Source organism: Rhopalosiphum padi, chromosome 3 (assembly GCF_020882245.1).
Source record: "Rhopalosiphum padi isolate XX-2018 chromosome 3, ASM2088224v1, whole genome shotgun sequence".
Classification (NCBI taxonomy): domain Eukaryota; kingdom Metazoa; phylum Arthropoda; class Insecta; order Hemiptera; family Aphididae; genus Rhopalosiphum; species Rhopalosiphum padi.
The window spans coordinates 27,113,798-27,139,681 of NC_083599.1; the positions used below are offsets into that span (position 1 = coordinate 27,113,798).

The 25,884-nt window shown below is 24.6% G+C and overlaps 1 protein-coding gene across 3 annotated transcripts in view; it reads right to left on the reverse strand.

Annotated features, from left to right (window-relative positions):
• Positions 1-23,270, reverse strand: part of LOC132924576 (ral GTPase-activating protein subunit alpha-1) — a 32,692-nt gene extending 9,422 nt beyond the window's left edge. For 2 of the 3 annotated variants that reach the window (XM_060988967.1, XM_060988966.1), the window contains exons 1-32: positions 22,448-23,270; positions 22,215-22,325; positions 21,657-21,828; positions 21,425-21,594; positions 21,241-21,356; positions 13,657-13,798; positions 13,443-13,584; positions 12,745-12,916; positions 12,607-12,672; positions 12,470-12,538; positions 11,894-12,054; positions 10,469-10,580; positions 7,925-8,047; positions 5,461-5,650; positions 4,124-4,246; positions 3,954-4,064; positions 3,745-3,870; positions 3,488-3,672; positions 3,334-3,426; positions 3,077-3,232; positions 2,863-2,994; positions 2,569-2,694; positions 2,338-2,505; positions 2,165-2,275; positions 1,884-2,045; positions 1,515-1,736; positions 1,286-1,435; positions 994-1,189; positions 754-923; positions 499-683; positions 271-433; positions 51-179 (exon numbers count right to left, since the gene is read on the reverse strand). In XM_060988967.1, the coding sequence (XP_060844950.1) occupies positions 51-179; positions 271-433; positions 499-683; positions 754-923; positions 994-1,189; positions 1,286-1,435; positions 1,515-1,736; positions 1,884-2,045; positions 2,165-2,275; positions 2,338-2,505; positions 2,569-2,694; positions 2,863-2,994; positions 3,077-3,232; positions 3,334-3,426; positions 3,488-3,672; positions 3,745-3,870; positions 3,954-4,064; positions 4,124-4,246; positions 5,461-5,650; positions 7,925-8,047; positions 10,469-10,580; positions 11,894-12,054; positions 12,470-12,538; positions 12,607-12,672; positions 12,745-12,916; positions 13,443-13,584; positions 13,657-13,798; positions 21,241-21,356; positions 21,425-21,594; positions 21,657-21,828; positions 22,215-22,325; positions 22,448-22,553 (4,560 nt within the window). In that variant the 5' untranslated portion in view covers positions 22,554-23,270. The remainder of the gene's footprint in view (positions 1-50; positions 180-270; positions 434-498; positions 684-753; positions 924-993; positions 1,190-1,285; positions 1,436-1,514; positions 1,737-1,883; positions 2,046-2,164; positions 2,276-2,337; positions 2,506-2,568; positions 2,695-2,862; positions 2,995-3,076; positions 3,233-3,333; positions 3,427-3,487; positions 3,673-3,744; positions 3,871-3,953; positions 4,065-4,123; positions 4,247-5,460; positions 5,651-7,924; positions 8,048-10,468; positions 10,581-11,893; positions 12,055-12,469; positions 12,539-12,606; positions 12,673-12,744; positions 12,917-13,442; positions 13,585-13,656; positions 13,799-21,240; positions 21,357-21,424; positions 21,595-21,656; positions 21,829-22,214; positions 22,326-22,447) is intronic. The other variant, XM_060988965.1, reaches the window with a different exon arrangement.
• Positions 23,271-25,884: the final 2,614 nt, after the last annotated feature.

Sequence of the window (25,884 nt, forward strand, 5' to 3'; positions counted from 1 at the left end):
AAAAAATTGAACTCGATAGAACGGATTTGCAAGACATTAATAGATTTTACCTCCCAAGCTAATGCTGAAATAAAATCTTCGTACGCCTGACTGCCACCAGTGTTTGATATGATCGACACCTTATCTTCTTGGCCTTCGGCCACGTATATGATGGCGATCTTATGAGTGTCTCTACAACACTAAACCACACAATACAGGTTATTTTATGTTATTGCAACGCGCATATTATGTAATTTAATTGTACTCAGCATAAAGTTATTATATTATTACTTGAGCATCGAGGACGCGAAGTTCTCTCAGGACTTTTTCGTTACGTTCAAGCTGATAGATTTGTCGCCGTTGGTCCCAGCTTGTAAAACCTAATTCCGAAAACAGGGCACGGCCATTTTGAAATGGAGACTTATGTACACTACATTGAGGTCGTTTCTCCATACTTTTGTAAAAATTCAGACAATATTAAAAATTAACGTTTTATTAACACACAAATATTCGACTTACTGATTATAGTGTACAGTATTCAATTTTTCTGTATAACTGTTGTCCATGAACCTTTGTCCTAAAATTGTACTCATGATATCCTGTTCTAATTGTGAAGTCATAGGAGACTTTATTGCAGGGTTGTTAAGCAAAATTTCCATGTCTTCTAAACATTCAGAACTCGTATAACCAACATACTGGAGTAACTGTTATCACGAATATGAGATTAATTATATAATTGATACCAATAAAAATAATTCAGAAAATCAAACATACATCATCAAGATTATCTAGATCGTCTGCAGAATTTTCAAAAGTTGGTAAAACATTAGGAGCTCGATGACGTATGGTATGTTGGGTTTGACAATTTGTACTGTATGTTACAACAATCGATTCTTCAGCTTCATTATTTTTTTGAACAGGATTGATAATAAACAAGTTATTGTCTAAAAGAAATAATATGAATAGTATATTTTAATTTGATTCACTTTAATAAAGTCTTTTAAGTTTAGTTACCACTTTCATGCTCATAGTTAGGACCACAGTACAGTGGAGAAATATCCCAGCATGATTTTCCGACTAAATCACGTTGTAGAACTCGCACTTGATTTAAACCTGTTCTTAGACCGGCTGTGATTCCTCCACCTGGTACTTCTAATGCAGGTAATTCAATTATAGACATGACCAACATATTAGTAATGGACATAAATAACTATAAAATAAATAAAATATATTAAATAAATTAAGTTTAGAATTCAAATATGTAGGTATATTACATGTGAAAATTTTGAGCAAAAAAAAAAAATACCTGTATGCTGGGGACAGTAAATATGTCAATCGTAAGTTGTTCAGAAATAGAGTTTAAAGTGTCATCATGTTCAGATACCATGGAACATAACCTTGCAGGTCCTATTAGCATCGGAAATTGGCCCAAATGATTTAGCAAATGGTTAATTATCTGTCAAATAGTTATATAACATGTCCAATGTTACAATAGTTTTTATAATTTTTTTTTTTATATATATTTAAATACAAACCATTCTAGTAGCAATCTGAAGTGAGTGTCGGGTACTATTTAAATGAGTAGGTGTAATAATATGATCACCAAATTTATTATTGCTTTTCGATTCGCCAGACTTTAAATTGTCTAATGTAATATCAAACGTAAATTCATTTGAATATTCTAAATTTACTTCTGTTGCTTTTTTTAGATGTTCAATTGTTTTATCATTACATGTTCTGCTCAAAGCATCAATAACCTAAAGATATAATATAGTTTTAACTAAATATTTATTAAATCATCATTGCCATAAGATTATTTAAATGGTTTCTTTAATCCTTTATGGTTAATAACATAGTTACAACATACTAATCACTAATAAATTGCAAATATTTATAGATCATACCATGAATACAGTCATTGATAAGCTTTGCTTAGACCGTAGCTCTAACAAAAGTGGTACAGGGATACACATTGTCCATTCAGCCAAACAAAATACTAGAGATGTTAATAAACGTTTATTCCTGTCACCGATTGGTAACATATTTGCTAATGTTGCAGATAATACCTAAATAAATTAATAATTAAATATCTTAAAATTGTATAACATTTTCTATAACTAATTGAGTAAATTGTGGTGTAGTAAATATAAAATAAATATATACTTGATTGGCAATTATAAATTACCTCGAGTACTTTTGGTGGAATATCAGGATAATATTTTAACAAGCTTGGTATATAATCACAAAGCAGCAAAACATTGTCACAAGCTACTTGGGAAATTTTTTCATTTTTAAACTAAAAGAAAAAATTTTCATAGTGATTAAATTAAAATAAAGCATTAAATTAAATTTGTTTACTTGTAAGGCATGTAGTAATGTAATAATTGCTTCTTTAATACAAGGATGTTTACTGTTATTACTTAATTCTTGACATAAAAAAATGCCCAAATTTGACAAAGAAATACATCTTGCTAATGCTGATGGTTCTCTCTTGGCCACTTTCAACATAATTGTTATTACTGTGTCCTACAAAATAATATAATAATATGACTTATATTCAACAAGATTCAAAGTGTTATTTAAACTTACTTTTATATCAGGACAATATGTTATAACAAACTGATGACAATCTGGTTTAAGATAAGGTACTTTGGTAAGGTTTGAAGGGAAACTTAACAGAGAGCCTAATATAGACACAGCTTCAGCACGTGGAGCCTGTAAAATAACAAAAAAATACTACACTTAATTACATTTTTAAATAGTAATAGTTAATAAAAAGTGAATAATTCAAAATAAATATAAATTGTTTTACACTAATTAAAAATACTCATATACACACACACACATATAAATATATTTAACATAACATAATAATATTATTACCAGAACAACATTTGTTCCACTAAGGACTTCATTGCAAGCGTGAACAAAATCTAATGTAAGCAAAGTAAAACCAGGAAGTTGGTGAGAAAAAAATTCAGAACCAGTATTTTTTAATATAGTGTTGACAACTTCCTGTAAAACATAATAAAATAAAATATATATTAATTTACTTGGTTTGCAAAAATAATATGCATAAATGTTTGATTATAATTACTTGATCACTAGAAGTTAAACCGTAATGTAGAACTTTAAAAAATTGTGTGACATATTTTTGTCCTTGAGGCATATCTCTATTATTTAAAGTAATCTGACATAACAACTTATATGCGTGGAGTTTACCATTTCTGTAAGCTTTTGGTAACTTTAGGGCCTAAACAAAATATTAACATCATCATAATAATTTAAAATTAAACAAAATAAATATAAAGTATTTTTTAGTAAAAATTAATTTTTTTAACACTTTTAACTTGCCTGAAAACACCAAGGGGAAATCACAGAAATTGGTGGAACTAATTCAAGAGACACAAATGTCTCTTCTTCTACCATTCCTTGGTTTTGATATATCTATAAAAAAAATACATTAATTTATAAATTTAAAAATGAAAGACAATTTCTATTGATTTACTTTGGTCATAGTTGTGCTGAGGTCCAGTAAGTATTGAAATACTTGTTCATGAAGTAAAGGATTTTCTAATGTATTTACATCTCCAAGAGCACTGAGCATTCGACGCCATAATATTGCAGCAACATCGGGTGTCCATCCTCTTACATCACCACCAGACATGACTGACTTTTTATTGGTTACTTTTTCTTTAATACGTAAATAATATCTTAATACAATGTTTCAACTTTATTCGATTATCTTTGATTATAAAACTATACCTGAAGAAGGATGTTGAGATGACATAATTTCTATTTGCATGTGTGCTTCTTTAAATAAACTACTTTCCATACCAGTTGAAGGTACTGGAGAGGGTGACCTTGAATGTGTGTCTCGCATTCGTAACACTAAAAATAGATAATTTAATTATTAAAATATTGAAATTAGTAGAATAATTTCTGTACACAGTTGTTTTCAATAAGTAACTTACTTAATAATTGTGATAAATTTTCTAAAGAATGACATTTTCGTACATTAAATAAACACTTAGATGATTTTTCATCTTTCCAGTTATATTTAAGGTCATCTGTTGTCGGTGTTTCTATACAGAGAAAAATACTTATGAAATACATAATAATTTATTGATTTTTAATATTATACCAGTAATGTTGAAAACTGTATCAGTATCACTATATTTTTGAAATAAATAGTATGATATATCTGAATCACTATTTGATCGTTTTATAAATGTTCGTCTTTTAGTTGTATTATCTGATTGATTGTCTAGGTAAAAAAAAAAAAAAGTTAAAAATACTACCATACAAATATTAAGCCAACTCATAACTATATAAGTTATAATCCACGGATAAACGTCTATTAAAACAAAACACTTCTGTTTTAATTTGAAATTAAATATTACTTTGCTTTTGACTTAAATACAATTATGAGTAGGATAAATCTAAAAGAAAGAAATGATTATAATTATTTAAAAAAAAATATATATATTTAACAACATATGTTGAATGGAAAGACAAAGGAGGCTATAGCCTCCTAAATTTTTTTACTCTTTAGGTAAAATATACCATTTTCTATATTATTGTGTATAGAAACTGAAACTGTTTTTTTTTTATTTTTTTTTAATCAAATTTGTAAAAAAACATACTTGAAACATATTTAATAATTATAAAGTTATCAAGATATTTATTTGTTAAATAATTTCATACATAACATTATTTTGTTGTTGTTGTAATAATATGTATTTTTATTCAATGTTTTCTTTGAAAGTTTTAATATTGATTGAGAAACTCATTAATTATTACATGCCTGGATTTTAAGTTTTATTTGTTTTTATTTTAGGCATGAGATTAAATTATATAAAATTAAAGTACTTAAGCTTAAATAAAAAAAATGTATAAGACTAAATTATATAAATATAAATAATTTAACTATTTACAGGCAAGACAGTTTTTAGTTTTTGAGATTAAATTTTTATAGTTACCATTTACCATAGAGGTCAAACTGATAAAGCAATGTTCCTTAATGAGTGGTTTTTATAATTTATATAAATACAAATATGCAGAAAGAATTTAATTTGGTATAGTATTTATTATATTAAATATAACAAATCTACTCTCCGACAGTCAAATTTACCATGTAAAATTTGTAAAAAGATTTGTCACAAATCAAAAAAATCCCGAAAAAATTGTGGGATACATATTTAAAATATATGACGTATACATTTACCATTTTTTAACTATTATAGGCTATAGCCCTCCCCTCCCCCCCATTCCCAAAAAACTAATCATGCTATACCTAAATATTTGTATAATGGTTATGAAATGTTCAAAAATTATATTTAGTTATACTCAGTTGGCATTAAATTATTTAAGCCTGAATTACAAACAAATAATATATTATTATCAAGATAACTCTAAGATTGATTTATATACATGAGACATCAATATTCAATCAAAACAATGGTATGATAAATTAATTACCTGTCACTGAACCTCGTTGTTGGTTTACTCGTGTGTGTGACAAATTACACATGTTATATGTAGAGTTTAGTGTAGTACTGCCACGTTTTCTTCTTGATTTTTTATCTGATATACGATCTAATGGCAAATCAGCTAAATCCAGACCATAGACGTGTCTGGCTAATACTCTTGTTAGAGTCTCTAATGTTTTCTAAAATGAAAAAATAATTAAGAATTTAAACACATTTTTCAAATTAATTTCATTCTAAATTTTGAATAGATAAAAATAATATTATAATACTATGTAGAAATAATAAGTATACATAATATTAAAGTTATTTTTTATTTAATAAATACATATTTTGTTTAATTAACATTAATGAAAGCATACATGAAAAATGTATAATAACAAAATTAAATATTTTAGAAATTTAAATTTGGATATTGCAATTTGCAAGTTTTTAATCATTTTTATTAGATTAATATTTTAATAACAGTATTTTGTAAATAAATCATTGTGACAATATTATTATACATAAATATTAAAAATTGTATGTGCAAAAAACTATAAAAAATATTTTATGTTATCACTTATCCTCTACTATTACATCTATTCAAATTTAAATATTTATAAATAATTTAAAATATGAATATTAATTTGAAAAATTGTAAAATCAACTTCTATTTAAATAGAAACAAATATAAACCAAGATATCCAACAATAAATAAAAAGCATTATCTGTAAATACACTAAAACTATTTTAATATGTGTTTTAATAATTTTGACCCAATTCCTATCCTATTTATTATTACTATTTTAACTATTTTAAAAAATTACATCAAATAAAGAAAAGACCAAGTATAACATAATTCTGAATATGAACTTAATTTATTTTCTTCATAACAATAAAATTAAAATAATTAATGCTTATTTTAAAAATAAAGGGTAATCACACAATATATCATTATTAATAGACAAAAATTTAATTGTGGTTTAAATGATCAGACAAAGAAATATATTTATAACTATGATAAGTTATTATTATTAATTGATCTATTAAGCAACCACGCAATTTTAAATAATTATTTTTTTGTAACCATCAAGCACAGTGTAATTATAAAATAGTTTATACTAAATAATTAAATATGTATGTGCTCATAAATCTGAATTTAATTTTAAATAAATAAAGTTCATATTTATCTGCAAAAATGTATTTTAAAACTATATGATTACACATAATGTTTGTATCTCATTGAAAAAAGAATGGATTTTAATAATATAGCAAAATATAATGTGTACAATATTTAATTATATTTTAAATAATTATTATTTCAACAGAATTCTATTTACTAATACTGTTATTAAGTATTGAAATATTTTAAGTATAAAAAAAAAATACATTATTAAAATTAAAAATTAAAAAATGATTAATATTGCATAAAATATAAAGTCTTAAAACTAAAAATTATATAATTTATTAAAAGAATAAAATATTTATAAATAAACTTATTATTATTTTAGATTCTACGCAGAGTAATGAATGTGTCAAATGATACTTTGTATTATAGAGAAAATATATTTAACTTCAAGACTTCAAGTAGGTAGCAAATTAAATCGCATTGATACTTTGCAGAATAAAAAATAAAAATTTCTTGTACTTATCTTAATAATTGAGAAGTATAAAATATAAGTAAAGAATATTTATGCAATGCCAATTTTTGACAAAAACAATTTTTATTTGTTATAATACAAAAAAAAAATGTTTTAGACACTGTATAATTTTAAAAAAGTTTTGAATATTTTTGAAGTATTTAAAATTTTATTTTTTTGTTCAGAGAGTTAATAAAAATGTTATGACAGGTTAAAAAGTTAAAAAAAAATAATATAAAGATTATCTTATAAGTTGCACTTATAACAATATAAAAATGTCAAAAATACTTTATAAATAAAATAATTTATTTATAAAACATTTCAAGTTCAAATTTTTATAAAATTGGTTATTTAAACAACAATCAACAATTTTAGTTATTATATTTTAATAAAATGATTCTGATAAAGACTCGAAACTTCAAAATTATGTATATAATTATTTACATAATTTTATTGTACACCAGTTTAAACTTAAAGGTTAGGTATATATATTACATGATATCATAAAATAATAATTAATATATGTTATGATTCTATCAAAACTGTGTTCAACCTACCAAATTACTTATAGGTAAATAAAATTACTTATAGAAACATAAGTTTATAATAAAATATCCTTAGAAATATAGGCTGACAGATGATCTCGCTCAGAATCATTTTTTGTAATTAATGATTTATAATTGAATTCAAATTCAACACAACTATTACAGTGAGTTAATCAATGGCAAGCAATTCTAAAAATGTCATGTTTCAGTAGATACATTGCAAATACTAAGATTAATATATATTTTAAATAATCATAATATAAATAAAATAAATAAAAAAAATACTTACCGACCACTCCCTTATGAGTTCTTCCCATTGAGTGAGTGAACAAAGTACTGTTAGAAACTGATCCCATAATTTCTCAGAAATGGGTACATTTAAATTAGCTTTTATCCAAGTCACAATCAAAGTCTATATTAAATAAAAACATTAGATAATTAATATTATAATTGCTTAACACTTGGCACAAGCATGCTCAGATTTGAAATTTTCCCCTTATAATTTTACATATATGCATGTAGATGTGTAACAATTAATGTGATACAATTTTTCTGAATACTCTTACTTATAAATTAAATTTACATCAACAAAATAACATTTAAAAAAAATATTTATTTTAAACTATAAATACAGAGTTCTGAGTACTAATAATGTAATGTGAACGATAATAATTATGATGTATACTATAAACATTTAATATAATAAAAGTAAACTAATAGACTAAACATTTATTGAATTATTATAAAATACTTAACCAAATAAATGTACCCCTGTAGTAGTTAGTAAAAACCTCTTAACCATAATGGCTATAACACTGCATACATATATGTTGTATAGGTTTAAAGCATTCACTCATAGCTAAAACAAAGTTAGACACATTAATGTGGCCAAGAGCATGCTCGTTTATAAATGCCAATATTTTTATACCAATATCATATTATAAAATGTATATTAAAATAATCTTTGTGTACATAAAACATAAAAAACCATATAATTATATAAATATTGAATTTCATGCTACATTTACAGGCACATTTGTTAGACAATATGGTTTCTCATAGAAATTAAAACCAATTGAGTTAGTTTGGAACGACTAATATACTAATGGGTTATATAATATTATTATGACCATGATTTTGTGGTGTAATAATAAAATGTCATATTCGAAAGAAAAAAATACCTATGGTAAAAATACTTTACTAAAGTAAATAAATAATTTATTTTATTGAATTTCTCTCTTAATTTATACCAAACAAATACTTTCATGCTAATAACATTTATTTGACAGTAACATCTTAAAAGAAAATACCTGAAAACGTTCGCTTGTTTTGAAATTCCAGCAGGGATGACTACCAAAATATTTTATTTTATGCCTAAAGAAATTTTTAAATCTAGATGATCAAAAATGGATAGCAACTTAACTGTTCTAGCATTTATAAATATTTAAATATATGAGAAACATTATATACCTATACATTATAAACAAATTTACTATAACAAACACAACTTTATTAAATATAATTATCAGTATTTCAACTAATATTATACCAAAGATACCTTAAAAGGACTGCATGTATTGTGTTTTTCTAACACACACGTAACATAGATAATCTATATTTATGTATCGATTCTTACTACAGTTTATTTATATTTTTTTATAGTTCATATAAGAACAAATTTACTTATGATCAAATTTGTATAAAATAATTTGAACTGTGCTCATATGAAGTTATTTTTTCAAATTTTTATTTTAAAATGAGTTTAGGTACTTAAATAATTCAATTAATCAAATTGGTACCTCATTTCAGTAAAAAAATAAGAAAAAAAATGTTTGCTCAATTACTGTTTATATTATATTTTATTCTACAAATTTGATCATAGATAAATTTATTAATTTTAAACATATATAGTCGACTCTCTATAATTCGAAGTTGGCGGGACTTTTAAAAAATTTCAAATTACTAAGAGTTTGAATTGTTGAGTAGTTTGAAATATCGTGAAAGCATAAAAAAAATTCTAATGACTGAGACTTAAGAAAAAATATTTATTTTTTATTATTGTACATACATAATTATTAAATATTTCAACAAATTATTCAGTATTACAATTATGTATTTATTGTTTTTAAAATGTAAATTAAACTATAGTCTATAAGTATAACTATAGGTGCTATGAAAATTAAATTATTACATACATATTATAAAAGATTATTATTTTTTCAAGAAATCTGTAATTGATTCCTGCTTTATTGAACTAAGTTTCAATTATTCAATAGTATTTTCTATAGTGAATAATGCTTAAAAACCTTGACATTGATTTTTGACTGGAGCAAAGTTACGTTTACGAAGAAAAACTACATTTGGCTATCGACGAGTTGAAATGCGATAAGAGAAGAATAAGAAATAATGATAAAGTACTTTCGATAATAATTTTATAATCATCGAAAATAGTAAGCTAAATTTCTACTCGATTGTATAGTAAATAATTAACGAAAAGATTATAAGAAATATATTTGGTGAATAAACTTTGAATTACCAAGCGTTAAACGGATGAAACTTTGAATTGTTACGTGTTAGTGGCCAATTTTCCCAAAATTTAATTTTGAATTACCGAGTGTTTTGAAATGAATGGTTTTATTCAAATTACCGCAAGATTTTCTAGAGAACGAGCATTAAATTTGAATTACCGAACGTTTCAAATTATCAAAGGTTCGAATTATCAAGAGTCGACTGTAGTAGAAAGAATAAGATACATAGATTTGATGTTACACGTGTATTTAATAGAGGTAACACATGCAGGTACAAAGTCCTCATAATACTCCATTATTTTTACCTGAAATATTGCTGGAGCTAATTTTCCGGATAAAGTGTCTTCTTTTCGTCTGGGTGGTTTTTTATTCAAAACAAGTGTAGTTATTCTTAATAGAACATTTAATAATTGCTCCCTGTATAAAAAAAAATTAAAATGTTTATAAATTATTAGAAAAAAACATTTTTAACACAAAATTTGTTATTTTTTAAGGTATACAACTAATAGCGTAACTGCCCTCGTCAGCGCCCCGAGGCAAAATATATTTTTTTCTCTACCTAATATAAATTTAATTCTTTGACCTTTATCATTAAAACTTTGCCGTAACCAAATTTATTTATTTTTTTTATAAGATTAACCCAATCACACTTATATCACATTAAATATTTTGTTTCAAATTAAATAAAAATAAATTTACAATTACATAAAACCAATATTATTTTATCTGTTATTTTGCGCCCTGTGGTAACTACGCCAAAAAATCTTACTATAATCTGTAATTTAATAACTTCAGCAATAATAGAACTATAAAAACTAAAAATCAAACAGAGATTTATTAAGATTGTATTTGCCATTACAAATTATAAGCTTTTAGAAGTAAAATAAAAAAATTTATATTTCATTGATCAACGGTCATGAAAAGTATATAAAACGATTAATTTCGAATTTAATGGTATATCTCATAACGAGGACGTAGACACATAGTACCCATATGTTGTCTTCGTCTTACACACGTACGATATAGCATTTGTTCACCAGTTTCAATAGTGTACTGTTTACTGTTAGTTTTGATATTAGAGGGAATGACCTAGTATGAAATTTAAAGATAAGATTATTATATAGTCTTTTTTTTTTTGATATTATTTTTAAGAAAGTTATAGTCATTAAAAAATATACAGTTTCAAAAAGGTCATAACTTACTTAAAAATAATAATATTAATAAAATCCTATGTGGGATCCTAAATAAGAGTCTTACCTTTAAGTGTTATAATAAGTATATTCACTCTAATATCAAAACTAACAGTACACTATTGAAACTGGTGAACAAACATTTACTATGTCTTACGTGTGTAAGACAAAGATAACATATGTGGATAAGACGTCCTCTTAAGCTATTGAGTAAAAAAACAATTTTTAAGTTTTTCCATGTGTACTTCAAATGTATATTAGTGAATATATAGCCATTATTTAAGATAAAAATTTCATACTGGTTAAAACCTTATCTAGTTGATATTTCAAATAAATAATTACATGCCAGACTACAAGAAATAAATGCGTAAATTTAGAATGTCAGGTTATAATTATATTTAGTATGATAATACATTTTATATGTCATTACATAATGACATAATACAGTAATAATACTCCAAATTTTTAAATTAAAATGTAATTTTTAATATATTAATTTATAAGAACAATGAGTTAAAAGAAAAAAATCAAATTTCTTACCAAGTTTTTAAAGACATATATGTGTGCATGACCATATATCTATAAATATTTAAAACTCGTTTGCAGGTATCTACTTGTTCTTCCAACAACATTGGATACTCAGTACCACTTTGGGCCACAAATACATGTAATGCATTTGTCATAAACAATTGAATGACATTCTAGATCATAAATTTAATTAAGAATTATATTTTCAACCAAAAAATGATAAAAATTTTTTTTAGTAATAACAATATACTTAAAAGGGTGTTGGACTCGTATGTGTTGTCTCTGTTTTACTAAGGTACATCATAGCGAATTTGCATTCTGCAGAACATATTTTATGACGTTAGCTTTAATATTAGAGTAAATTTACCTATCATCAAATTTAAAAGTAAGAATATTATCTAGGAATTGTCATACACTTTTATTGATATTATTCTTAACTTTAAATTTGATAATAGGTAAATTTACTCTAATATTAAAGCTAACATCACAAAATAAATTCTGCTGAACAAAAATTTTCAATATTGTATGTATGTAAGACAGAGACAACACATGTGTGAATAAGGTTCTCTTGGTAATTAAAAAAATTACCTGAAATCCTGCTCTAATATCACCATATTTAGGTTCATATTTAACTGGTGGAATTTCTTCTGGATTATTCTAAACAAGATTTGAAAAAATGTTTACTAATGTTTTAAAAATAATTAATTAACAATGATTTAACTTACATCTAAACTAGACATTTGTACATTTGTTCCATCTGGATCTAACATGAAAGGAGGTTGTTGAGAAACCTGTATAGTGGACAAAATTTTCTTAATTTATGTACCTACAATTACACAAACCTTTATTTTAAGTATACATACACTTAATTGAATCCAATCTTTGTACACAGCAATAGTTCTTCTTATTGCCATAGCCCAACTAAAATTCAATAAAAATGCCTGACGAAATATTTCATGAATTAAATTCACATTTTCTCTCGATTTGTACAAAGTATCTCTGACAATTTCAAAAGCTACTAATTGAGCTTTATCTCTATAATAAATATTTGATATTATTAATTCAAAAATTAAATTAATATAGGTACATTATGGTACAAATTTAGAAGATAGCAAATATACGTGATACATATATTTTTTTTTATAAACATAACATAACAATTGTATGTTCAGCCATTTCTATTTTATATTGTTAGCTTTAATATTAGCGTGAATTTACCTACAGCCAATTTTAGAGGTAAGAACATTATCTGTATTCTATGGTTGGATTTATTTTCTATATATTAATATTTTACTCATACCATGAAAAATAATTTTAAAATGGTCATAACTTGTTTAATAATTAAAATATTGCAACAAACCAATACAAATTATGTTCTTAGCTATAAATTTGATATTTGAAAATAAGTGATTCACTCTAATATTAAAACTAAAAATACCAAATATAACCACTGAACACAAAATTACTATGTTCTACATTTGTAAGACTAAAATAAAAATGTGAATGTGACGTCCTTTTAATATAACAATAATAAGCAACTTATTTTTATCTTTTAATTTACCCCATAAATTTTGATATCAAAGGAATATTTGGGTAGTGTTTTTGTTTAATATCTTGAGTATATCCAGCAAGCCATTTTATCACACAAACTCTACAGCTACTATTTGCATCATTTCTGATTTGATTAGAACAATCTGGTAGATCTGCAAATAAAAATAATTTTAACGTTATGAGATAAGTTGAAGCTTAATAAATATAATTTGGCTTATGCTAACCTGTTGTTTGTTTATAAACATTAGTAGCTGTTGAATAATCCGGAAAAATAGCAGGTAAATAAAATTGTTTGAATTTTTCAAATAAATAATTAAAACAACGCCTTTGACAGTTTTTCAGATCTTTCCACATAATACGTGGAACCTGTAAATAATTTTTTATTTATAGTTTATTTCTTCAAAAAACTATACTATCCATAAAAAAATATCAAAATAATAAATGAAGAGTTAGGGGAAAACGATAATAGTCCATATTCCTAAAATGTTCAGTACTGCAATTTTAAAGTTTCAGAACTCAAAACAACCAAGAGATCAAGTACGAAATAATTCAAAATAATTTATTGTAGTTATACAATTTATTTTAGATACAATGAATAAAAAAAAATATTAAATTTACATTTCAGATTTTATGAGAGAAAAAATAATTAGAAAAAAAATTTCTTTTGACTATTATTGTTTTCCCTGTAGCCCTTCATGCATTATGTTGATAAACAATTATACATAATATGTATATTTCTACCAATGCAGTTACTGAAGCTATAATTAAATATATAAGCTTAATTAAATTTATTTTGATAAAATTGTATTTTATCTACATGGAAAATGAGAATAAAATAAAATGTGAATATGTGTGTAAAAATCGTAATTTTTTAACAATTTAGATTTACATACTTTTTTAAAAACAATATTACATGACATATTATATAATATAAGTTTTCATAATTATTATTCAAATATTTAAATACTATATTCACAAGTACTTTTATAGATGTTTATCGTGATTCATGCATCCTCTGACTTACCATGCAATTTTCACCATTTTTAAAGTAAATACATAAATACAATTTACAGTAAAACCTGTGTAATATGGAACCTGAATAACGTGGAAACCTGACTTTTATGGAAAAATGCTACGGTCCCGGCGAACCTAATGTATTTTTAAATATATCATTACCTAAATAAGATGGAACCTGTTTAACGTGGAAATGGAAACGATTTTTTTTTGTTATGCACCTGTATATCATGGAAATAATATGTCATGTATTTTAAAACTATTAGTCAATAAATATAATCTATATCAGTTATACAGATTATTTCGTTAAAACATACAAAAACGCCCTCCATGAAATAAAACGATTAGAAATGTTCGCATTGGATCAAAATAATGAAAACTTCTTGAATCAATTCTCAACTTAAAAAATTTAGTAGAAAAGAAAATGGGAAGTCAAATAACAAAACAAAAAACATTAGATGAATTTTGGAGTATATAAATATAATAGTGTATAGTGTATAATGTAGAATAAAAAGTAGGTAAAATGCAATAATAATTAATATATATAATATACATGTAATAAAGATCTATCGGGATTTTTTTTTTTACAACCTGTATTAAATGGAAACCTGTCTAAAATGGAAAAAATATCCGGTCCCAACCGTTTCCGTATTACACAGGTTTTACTGTATTAGGTTTTATGTACAAGTATAACAACAACACTAAAAAAGTCAGAGAGATCACAGTAGATCATAGTAGATTTCAAATAATTATCTTGAAAATATATTGGATATTGTCTATACTTCTATAGATAGCCTTTAAATACTTTATATATTTTTAAAATTTCTTAGGGTTTAGAAACTGGTAATTTAAATAACAGTTACAAGTTTCTAATGTCAATATTCTTTTAATTCTAAAAAAATTAACTAAAATTGTTTAATAAAAAATGATTATTTTTTGTGTTTTTCTAATTACATCAACATTTTATTTTTATCTCACCCAATAAATTAATGTAGCTCAGTGCTATTTTTTTTAAATTCCAGTTAGGACCATTTATATTTAATATAAAGTGATGCCCAACCTTTTTTGTTCAACATGCCACTTTGGTAAACAATCATCTCCAAGTGAGCCATCAAATATAAAAGTACAAATAATCCCAATCTTATTAATCTAATAATATAATTTTGTTATACATAATAAGTGTACAATATATATGGCGTATATCCTATCTATTATTGACTATTGAAAAGATCACGGATTGAGGTATACATTGTAACATTGTAAGTACATAGAAATATACGATGATAAGTATATCAAAAAATGAAAAAAAATGATATTTTAAAATTTTATTCTCAACTTTTAAATGAAAATTTATTTACTTTAAAAAACGTTATAATGAAAATGGCAACTGTATTTGGCTCGACGAATATTTGTGAACAATTACTCCCATGAATGAACCAAATAAAATCAGTTCATAGATCGCGACTTACAGATGAACATCTACATTCAATCATGAGGATTAGAACAACTAAATTCGAACCAGATTTTTCATTATTAGTAAAGCAAACACTAGTTGAAATTTCACATTAAACATTTTTTTTTAATTTTATTATTATTAAAATATTATAAAATAAATAAATACAGTAGAACCTCGATTATCCGTGTTCGCGATTAACCGTGCTCACTCTTCTGAAAATTTAAAAATAAGTATGGACTGTAGACGTATTATGTATAACATTATTGTATATATTTCTAATTATAATTGAATAAAAAAATTCAAAATTGTATGTATGTATGTATTTATAATTAAATAAAAATTTTCAAAATTTCATTATTATAAAAAGTCTCGATTAACCGTGGTTTTCACTTATCCATGTGACCCTCTCCCCACCATTACCCCGGATAATCGAGGTTCCACTGTAAATATAATTTTACTTTTTTTAGAATATTTTGTTTTATTTATAAATTTTTGATGGGCCATACAGAATACATGGGCCGCGGGTTGGGCACCACTAGTTTATAAGGAACCTTATATTAAACATTTTGAGAATGTAAATATTTGTGATTTTGCAAATATTTTAACTTCAAAAACACAATAAGAAACGATTTATTTATCTATTAATTGATTTCCAAGATTTTTTACTAAAATTGAAATTATTATCAACATAGATCAAAATAAAACTGAAATAAGTCAAAATATTTCAAATGTCCATAAATAGCAGAAGATTCAAAATATTTTTAAAATTGCATCATCTCTAGAAAATATTAATTTTTTTGATAAAAATGTTAAGTTATTAGAGTTATTTAGAGGATGCTAGCGAAGTATTTGTTATCTTTTCACTCTCTAACCCACGCGCAACATAGAAAATTTTACGTTTACAAAAATGTATTAGCATATATTATTATTATCTAGATTCTAAACTCATTCTAGGAACAAGGCTGTTATTATAATTAATATTTAGTTACTTATACAAAATATATGGAAATTACCCCGCTTGATGATCGTGAATATTCAATAACAATACACTCCTCACTTCTTATAAAAAAAATACCTAATAATTTACCTTAATTTAAAAAATTGATATTAGGCATAAGTGCTAAGACCATTATCACAAATTATATTTTAATGATTAATTAGTGCATATTAAAAAAATCAGCCATATCTCCCCCCCCCCAATACAAAATTATTTGACTGTCACTGTACCCACATGTGTTGTCTCTGTTTTATTATTACGTAAAATTTAAATTTCAAATAGTTTATAACTTGTTACTAAATTAAAATACCATGAAAATACATCGTAGGACTCAAGATAGATAAACTCACTTTTAAATTTGATAATAGATCAATTCACTCTAACAGAGTAAATTGGATTATTCTGAATGTAAAGTTGGCCATGTTATGCACAAATAAGAGAAAGACAATACAAGTGGATATGATGACCTATAATTGTATATCATATTTTTAATTTTATGTAATATTGTTGTACTAATTCAAAATCTTTCAGTTAAAAAAAATAAGTTGTAAATGTTAAATAATTATTTGGTTATTTTTATTAATTTTAAATACACATTATTGATGTGGATAAATAAAAAAATAATTAGAATAACTATTTATTATATTTATTATTTGTAAAAAAAATTATAGAAACAAAAATGTCTGTAAAATACAGTGAATTTATTTACTTAATGAAAATTAAATAAAATTAATTATTCTATGATTTATATTTATAATCAATACATTTCAGTTAGAATTTATTAAATATATTTACATGTTAAATATTGTACATTAATCTATAAAATGATTCACTAAAAAGATAATTAATTTGTATAACTTAAAGTATAAACTATAATTATAGTAAAAACTGTAAGAAATTATCTATATTAATTAATTAATTAACGTACAATTATTTTTATTCCTATTATGAATCCAAAATGAATAAAAATGTTAAATTCTATAACAGTTTATGAGATAATTATATTTACAGAAAGTTTTTTGATAATTAAATTTAGAAGACTTTTAAATTATTACTTGGGTTCAAGATTTCTTGTATTTAGATGTTTTTGGTGATGCTTGAAAATATTCTAGGTAAAATAAAAATTTGTTCTAAGAAATAATGAAATTAAATACAAAGTTTGACTTCACATATTTATGCATATTTTATTATGTTTAAAAAAAATTACTTATTGAATTTAGGTATTTTTAAAGGATCAGTGCTTTGTTGTATCTATCTTACAAATGTGCAATAGATCAAGATTACGTTCAAAAGTTTCAATATTAAATCTGAATGGTAAGTATGCTTTAATAATTGAATGAACTAACTTACAATAAATTTAAAGATAACATTATTTTGAGTTTTCTAGAATATTTTAATTTTTAAGCAAATGTTCAGTAAGTAAAATATTACAAATTAAAATTTCTTATAGCTCAATTAAAAATTTAAATATCATACAAAATCACATTAGAGAACACAGATAATTTTCTTAACTTTGAGTTTGATTGATTCAATTTACTCAACTATAAATATTTCAAACTTGATTTAATTATTTTCGTTCATAATTATTAAATACAAATTTAGTTAAATATTGATAAGTAATAAGATATTAATAATAAATTATAACTAGGTGCAAAAATATTTTTATACTTATTCGTCAAATACAAAATTATTTAAACAAATTGTAATAAATATAAAATTTAAAATTAAATAGTGTATTATTATTTTTAATTTATATGTCACAGTTCATAGGTTATAAAAAAAACTATTTAATCATTTGAAAATTTTTTTTTTTATTAATGTCAAAAAAGTTTCTTTTTATGCATTTCAATTCATATTTACTTATAATTAATTTAAAAATTTGAAAATAAAAAGGAATAGAAATAATTTTTGAACCTATAATTGTACTGACTCTAATCAAAATATAAGCTTATATATCTTAATATAACGTGTAATAATTCCCCCACAAATAAGATTAATAGATTATATAATTTGAAAAACAATATTGTGTAGAACCCATTAACTCAATTTAGCCACAAATGTTATGAAAAATATATAATTTAAAAATAATAACTGACTGGTACAATTTTTTAATGAAACACTGAGTGTGAATTTTAGAATATTTCTACTTTAACAGGTATTTTCCAAAAGAAAAGAAAAACATATAACAGTAAATCCAATACCTATGAATTACATTATTCAGAGAATATTTGACTATTCATTTAAACTAAAAATTAAAATAACTAAACACATCAATAACAATTATTTTATGTATATTTTTTTAAGAAGATCAATAAAAGGAAATTTCTTTTAAAATTAACAATATATTTAAATTTATATATATATACATACATGTATATATATATATATACAAGTTATAAGTACTATTACTAATAATAATAATACTTATTTTGATTTTATATTTTGTAAAATCTAATAATAATTATCAAACTATACTAGATTAGCTTATAAAACTTTTTTGTTACGTTTACAAAATATTTATACTTTTATTATCCAAATTATTTGATTTTAAAATTTGTAAAGATTAAAAATAATGTACTTTAATAATAAAATAGTATATTAACTTATACATTTTCACTAACACATATACAATTATTTAGTGAATGTCATTTAATATTCTACCTAGATCTATTTTAAGATCTCTTTTTGGATTTTATTGATGTTTTCTTGAAGAAAGATTAAAAAGATTTTTTATAGTACCTAAACGTAAGAGAGCATCATTGTTACCAATTATCAAAAATTAAGTAAAAAAAAGAGACAAAGGTACTTACACATATTTAAAAGAAATAAGTTATACTCACAATATTGTAAATCACCAACAGTATTTCTTCATTAAAATTAAAGCTATGATTATCGAACTACTGGTTAAATGTCATAGAATCAAGTACTATGTTTAATAGATTAAATTATTTTTTAAATATTATTTTGAATTATTATACACTAGGATATCATTTTATCTGTATTAGTTTTATTATTATTTTTAATATTTATATACAACTTGTATATTCAGTAATCTGTGTAAATAATGGTTTAAAATTATTTAAAGCAGGAAACAGTTGACAAAATTATTAGGACTTTTCATTACCAGTAGTGTGATAATCGCAAATCTAATTTTGCTAACATCAAACGTATACAAATAAATTGGAAAATTAATTGTTTTATATTTATGAAAAAAAAATTAATAATTAGCCTATTTTATTATATTTTATATTTTTGTATATCGTATATGGTATACGGTATACCTATTTATTTTGGTTCATTATAATTTATAGCCATTATAAATACAGTAACAGTTTTTAATAATACTATATTTAAATACCTATTTAACACATTTATTGGGCCCAGAGCCCGCATCGCTATGTTAAAAATACGTACGGTCGACTATGGGTCATATATCAAGCAACAATGATTACTATTTTATTATTCTTATCAGGAAATCGACGCGATGTCGTCGTAATTGTCGGGAAAAATAAATTTGCAAGTCAAAAAACAAGACGTTAACTTTTAAAATTAAAATAGTAAGTTAAGTTTAGATGTAGTAGATGTTAAAGTTAAACATCTGTTTTGTATACTTTTTAATTTGTATTATAAAAAATATTGTCAATTGTAGTGATTTACTTAATATTCCTAACAATGGTTATAGTTTTGTTTTATTATTGATGGTTATCATTATAGGTTTTTATTAAAATTTAGTGGACATCCATTGACATTTTTCAAAGTAGGCTAAATAAAATAATCAAAATAAAAAAATTGTCTAAAAATTCAAATGGATGTCCACTACTATTGTATATATATTTAATATTTAGAGTGGGTATTTTTTTGGGGGGGGGGGAAGAGTGTTATAATTTGATCACCCATTATAGGGACAGAACATTTTTGGTGCCTATAGCTGTAAAAAAAATTAATCTGCCTCTGTATATATAAAACTAAAAATGCAGCTAATTTATTCCATCTTGACTCATAAAATCATTAACAACTAAATGAAGAATGGTGTCAATCAATAAATAATTAATATTTTGAAAATTGTTGACAAAATATCAAAAATATATATTGTTAATGTGAAATTAGGCAATATCATAATATACATAGTTAAATATTTGTGTAGTTAGTATACACATAAAAAAATTAGTAATATGTAATATAGAAAAAGACGGCCAAAATAATTTCTATTTCTTCTTATACTACAGACTTAATTTATTCGTAGGTAATTGGCATTATTATTATCAATTAATATAATTAATAATTTATTCTAAATACTTAGTTAAACACCAGATAAATAATAAATACATTTATAATTATTACCTGATTAACCATTAATTCTAGAAGGGATTCTAAATAGTATTTGACTACATCATCTGGCTGTTTTTCACCCATTTGTGGTGCATATAACAGATTAGTTTCTACAGTACTGACTGGACCTAAATAATAAAAAGAATAATAATTTTAGTATAAATAATATTGTTAATATTATTAACATGTGACTTACCCAACAAACTTTCATGTAAATTAATCGAAGATGAATGGTTATTCCAGAGTGCTGCCAATCCAGGATGTTCAGGTATTGGACTGGAAAACCCAGGTACAAGTGTTGCAAATATTGCATGCACCGAGTCAGGTGCATTATGTCCCAAAATTTGGTACCATAAAATAAAAAATCTAGGATTTTCCATAATTAGTGATACACATGATTTTTATAAATTGATTTTAATAATAATTACTTTATTCCATCACGTCTTAACCGCCATGAATTTTCTGGATGTAATAGTTTGGTTATGATCATACACATACTGTGACATTGCCATCTTTGTGCTACAATTTCTGGACATAATGTTAATACTTTTTCTAATATTATTAATATAGTATCAAGCTCATCTCTATGAATTTTAGTTACTGTAAAAAAACATTGAATAAAAAAGTAATATTAACAAACATATATCTAAGTAAGTAAATTAAAAAAATAGTAAGACATATCTCAATACCTAATATATTTAATATTAAAGAATGAAAACAAGATGTCTATCTAAAGATGATTATCTCAAATTATTAAACTACTTTGATACATTGTGATTCATCTTGAAAATATTAATTTAACCAAAAGAAATGTTGTACAAAATTAAAAGTTTGATTCTACAAACTGATAAAAATTACTTTTTGTTTTTTTGAACAATTTGAAAATGTTTTAAAAATTCACAAAAAATAATTTTAAACAATTGGAAGTTTTTAATATTATAAAACCACAATTAGGTACCAATAAAAAATAAAAAATGATTATCTACCTCTTTGTTTCAAATTGGCTTCAACACTAATGAAACTTTCATAAAATATTTGATAGATACTGCTGTAGTTGCTTTCGAACAAATGTTTAGATTCATTTTCGTCACTGTTGTCTGAAACAATATAAAACGCAATGCACGTCATGATACGGTTTTGATCACAATACGGAAAAATGTGATAAACCTAACCAGCACAATATTGTTAATATTGATGTTCTCAAAATCGCAAAACCTACCTAGTAAAAATTTCAAATGTTTGAATCTCGTCGCAGTGTCTTTTTTCGGGTCCAATATCTTGTGTGCCGATTTCTTCACGTCCGTTTGTACTTTTTTACTAAACATTTTTCGGCACGCTAAGTTCTAACATTGTTTTTGATCGATCCAACGTGTCAGCCGACGTCGGTGACATGGGTCCATCAGTGGTGCGCGGGACACAGCGGACGAGAAACGATGTCGGTAATGATGATGATATTAAACTATTACGACGGTGATCCGGCGAAGCAGCGTGAAGCGAAACCGTTGGGACTTAGCAAAACGCCGCGAAATGATCGACCATCGGACGGGAGACGAACACCACGGAACCGTACATGATTGATATATTTTGCGCACGAAATACTGCGGAACTCTCGATCGCTATCAAAGTGTTTTAAATTATCAGACGTGTTATCAGGCGATAAATAATAAAACAATAATAATAAATAATACGACATCACCAGTAAGTTGTTGTCGTCACAGCTCACAGTTATAGATAATAATTATCTATGTGCGTCGTTGTCGTACAGTCGTGTATAGAGACATCGCGGCGACGTATTCGATGGCTGACGGAACGTTCGGTACACCGTTACTGTTTCCGATGTGTATAAGAACAACAGCTGCGGATCCGATAGAAGCACAACATAATATTTTAATAATATAAATCATGAGGCGTTACGGCCGTCGGCAACCTACTTTTGAAACGTAGATTGAGAAATATCAACAAATTTCAAAGGAACATACACATAATAATATTATATAAATTTATTCAACGACGCGAGTCGCAAGATCGTCGGATCTTGACATGCGACGCGTAAAATACTAAAATGTATGTACAATCTAGTTAGAGCACCTTTATAGTGCCTTAATCTAGTTGTTCCAACCAAACCTACCAATTCAATATTATCGTATCGTAAATATTTATTTAACACCTATTTATTGCTACACCTATAGCTGTATCTGTATTCTGTATGCCTACTACTGTGGAGTCGGAATGTCAAACTGAATATTATTATCTTTTGAACATGGTTTGGTGTGATGCACGATTTAAGAATCATTATTGTTATTATGACGTCCCACAAGTCTCAAGTGGCTCGGTTTTATCGAAACCATGACAATCCCAAATTACAACATATCGTTAATCCTTATAAATTATTATATTATATTCTCTATAGGTAACTACGATTTTTACTCTTGAATACTCGTTTTCATAATTTTCGTTTTTAGTTATTAATAATATTATTCGTGGGATGTGGGTTTTCGTTGTACGATAGACGGGCGTCAGTCGCGCATACTCGGCCTACTTATGAGTTATGATTATATTTTTATTACTATAGTTTAAAATATAAATTATACAATATGCAAACTGCTGTGGTTATATTACGGTTTATGATTACTACCAATATCAATTGCCTAGAATTTTAATGAATTAAATTAATGACTATCAAGAATATTAATTTTAAAGCAAATTATGAGCTTTTTAAACTTTAAATATTTTTCAGTGCTCTCAATTAAAAAAAAAAAAAATGAAATATTCATAAATTATTAATGAATCTATTTTATAATAGGTCAATACACGCTAATATTAAAGCTAACAACACAAAATTGGTTTTGCTGATTTCAAATATGTTGTTGCACGCGAGTCAGTGAAGTAAAATTTAAAACAAATAGTTCGCTGACAACCCACTAAAAAAACATAATAACAATTAATAATAATAGGTAGGTACGTCCCGTACATATTTCGGTTTCCTAACTTTCTCTAAAAAAATATACTTTATTGTTTTTTAATTTTTTTTCTATAATACCTATGAAGTGTATTGTTTAATATTATCTAAAAATGATAGTTAAAGGTCTATGAGTAAAACCGCGGTCCGCGGTCCTATCCTTTTCTTTAATATTTATGTTATGGTAACTCTGATAAAATGATTTTCGTCAAAATAACATATTATACCTATAGAATCTAAAAAAAGAACAAATGAAGTATTTTTATTATTTTATAACATTAGATGAAATGTTAAATGGTTTAAATTCACGTTTTAATCAAGAAACTTTAAATTTAATTTCTGCAGTTGGAAATTTTATCAATTTGACAAGTACTGAAAATGATTATGCTTATTTGTTTAGAACATTTGGTATTAGTATTGATGAATTAAAAAGTGAAATCAGACTATTAAAAAATATTTCAAATATAGAAATTCCTATTCCTAAGAGTTCATCAACATTCAACGGTGACTACTGACTTTTATTCAGTGGTTTCAATGGCTAGGTCAATCTAACAGAGTAAATATTTTTAAAAATTTTTATAAAACGATAGAATTATTTAGTACAATACCTGGCTGTCATAAGTTGTTCGCGTGTGAGAGAGAGAGAGCTTTTTCTACGCTAATGTTGCTAAAGTAGTAAAGTCTAAACTTCGGACTAGGTATAGTATGATAAAAATTCAAAAGCGTATACTAAAAGCTTACTTTTTATGAGTATCGAACAAGAAGTATGTACGATATTTACGATTGATTATGAAGAAATAATTGAAAAATTCAAAGTATTAGTTCCAGGGAATCGCTGAATAACCTTATAACTATATATATGTATTTTTGTGTAACAGATTTTTTTATTTACACATTGACTAATTTAAAATTGTTTAAATTTAATATTATAATATGATATAAAATGTTTATTGTTCAATAAAATGTAAAGTTGTTTAATTGAAATGTAGTATTTCCACAAGCCCACAAAATAACCAGTAAGTACCTAAACTGTTAAATGACTAGTGACTACTAAGTACCTATAAGAAAAAAATTTTCTGTACCTGTATCAAAGTTCTACGCTTCGACGCACGCCTATGAATAATACATGCATTTTATTATAATATTGGTTAAATACTCGTCGAAAGTAATAACACTGTAATAATGTAGTAATGTAGTATCTTTAGTGTATGTGTAATGAACGTATATTACATATTTACATCTTACATGTTATGTGCATTCTCAAATTTTTAACTTCAAATGTGTACAAAAAAAACAGTTTTTGTAATTTTTTTTAGATATTTGGGTTTCAATAGTTTTAGTAAAAATTACTCATGAGGATTAAATTTTCAAGCATCAACTATAAAAATTGGATATCTAAATTCAACCAAAATAAATTTAAAATACTAGGGATTTGAGAAATTTGACCTTTTAACTCTTAAAAAAAATCTTGTCCGCGTATTTTATATACTTTTAAATAATTACAAGAACAACTTATTACTTTAGCCTAAAATTGTTCGTAATTTTAGTATAATATTTTTAAATCATAATAATTATTTTTACTGTTAATGTTATAATAATAGACAATAAATAGTAATGCATAAATTACCGATATAACATAATATAATATAATTGGGTTTGGGTTTGTAATTTGAATATACAATATTTTAAATCATAAT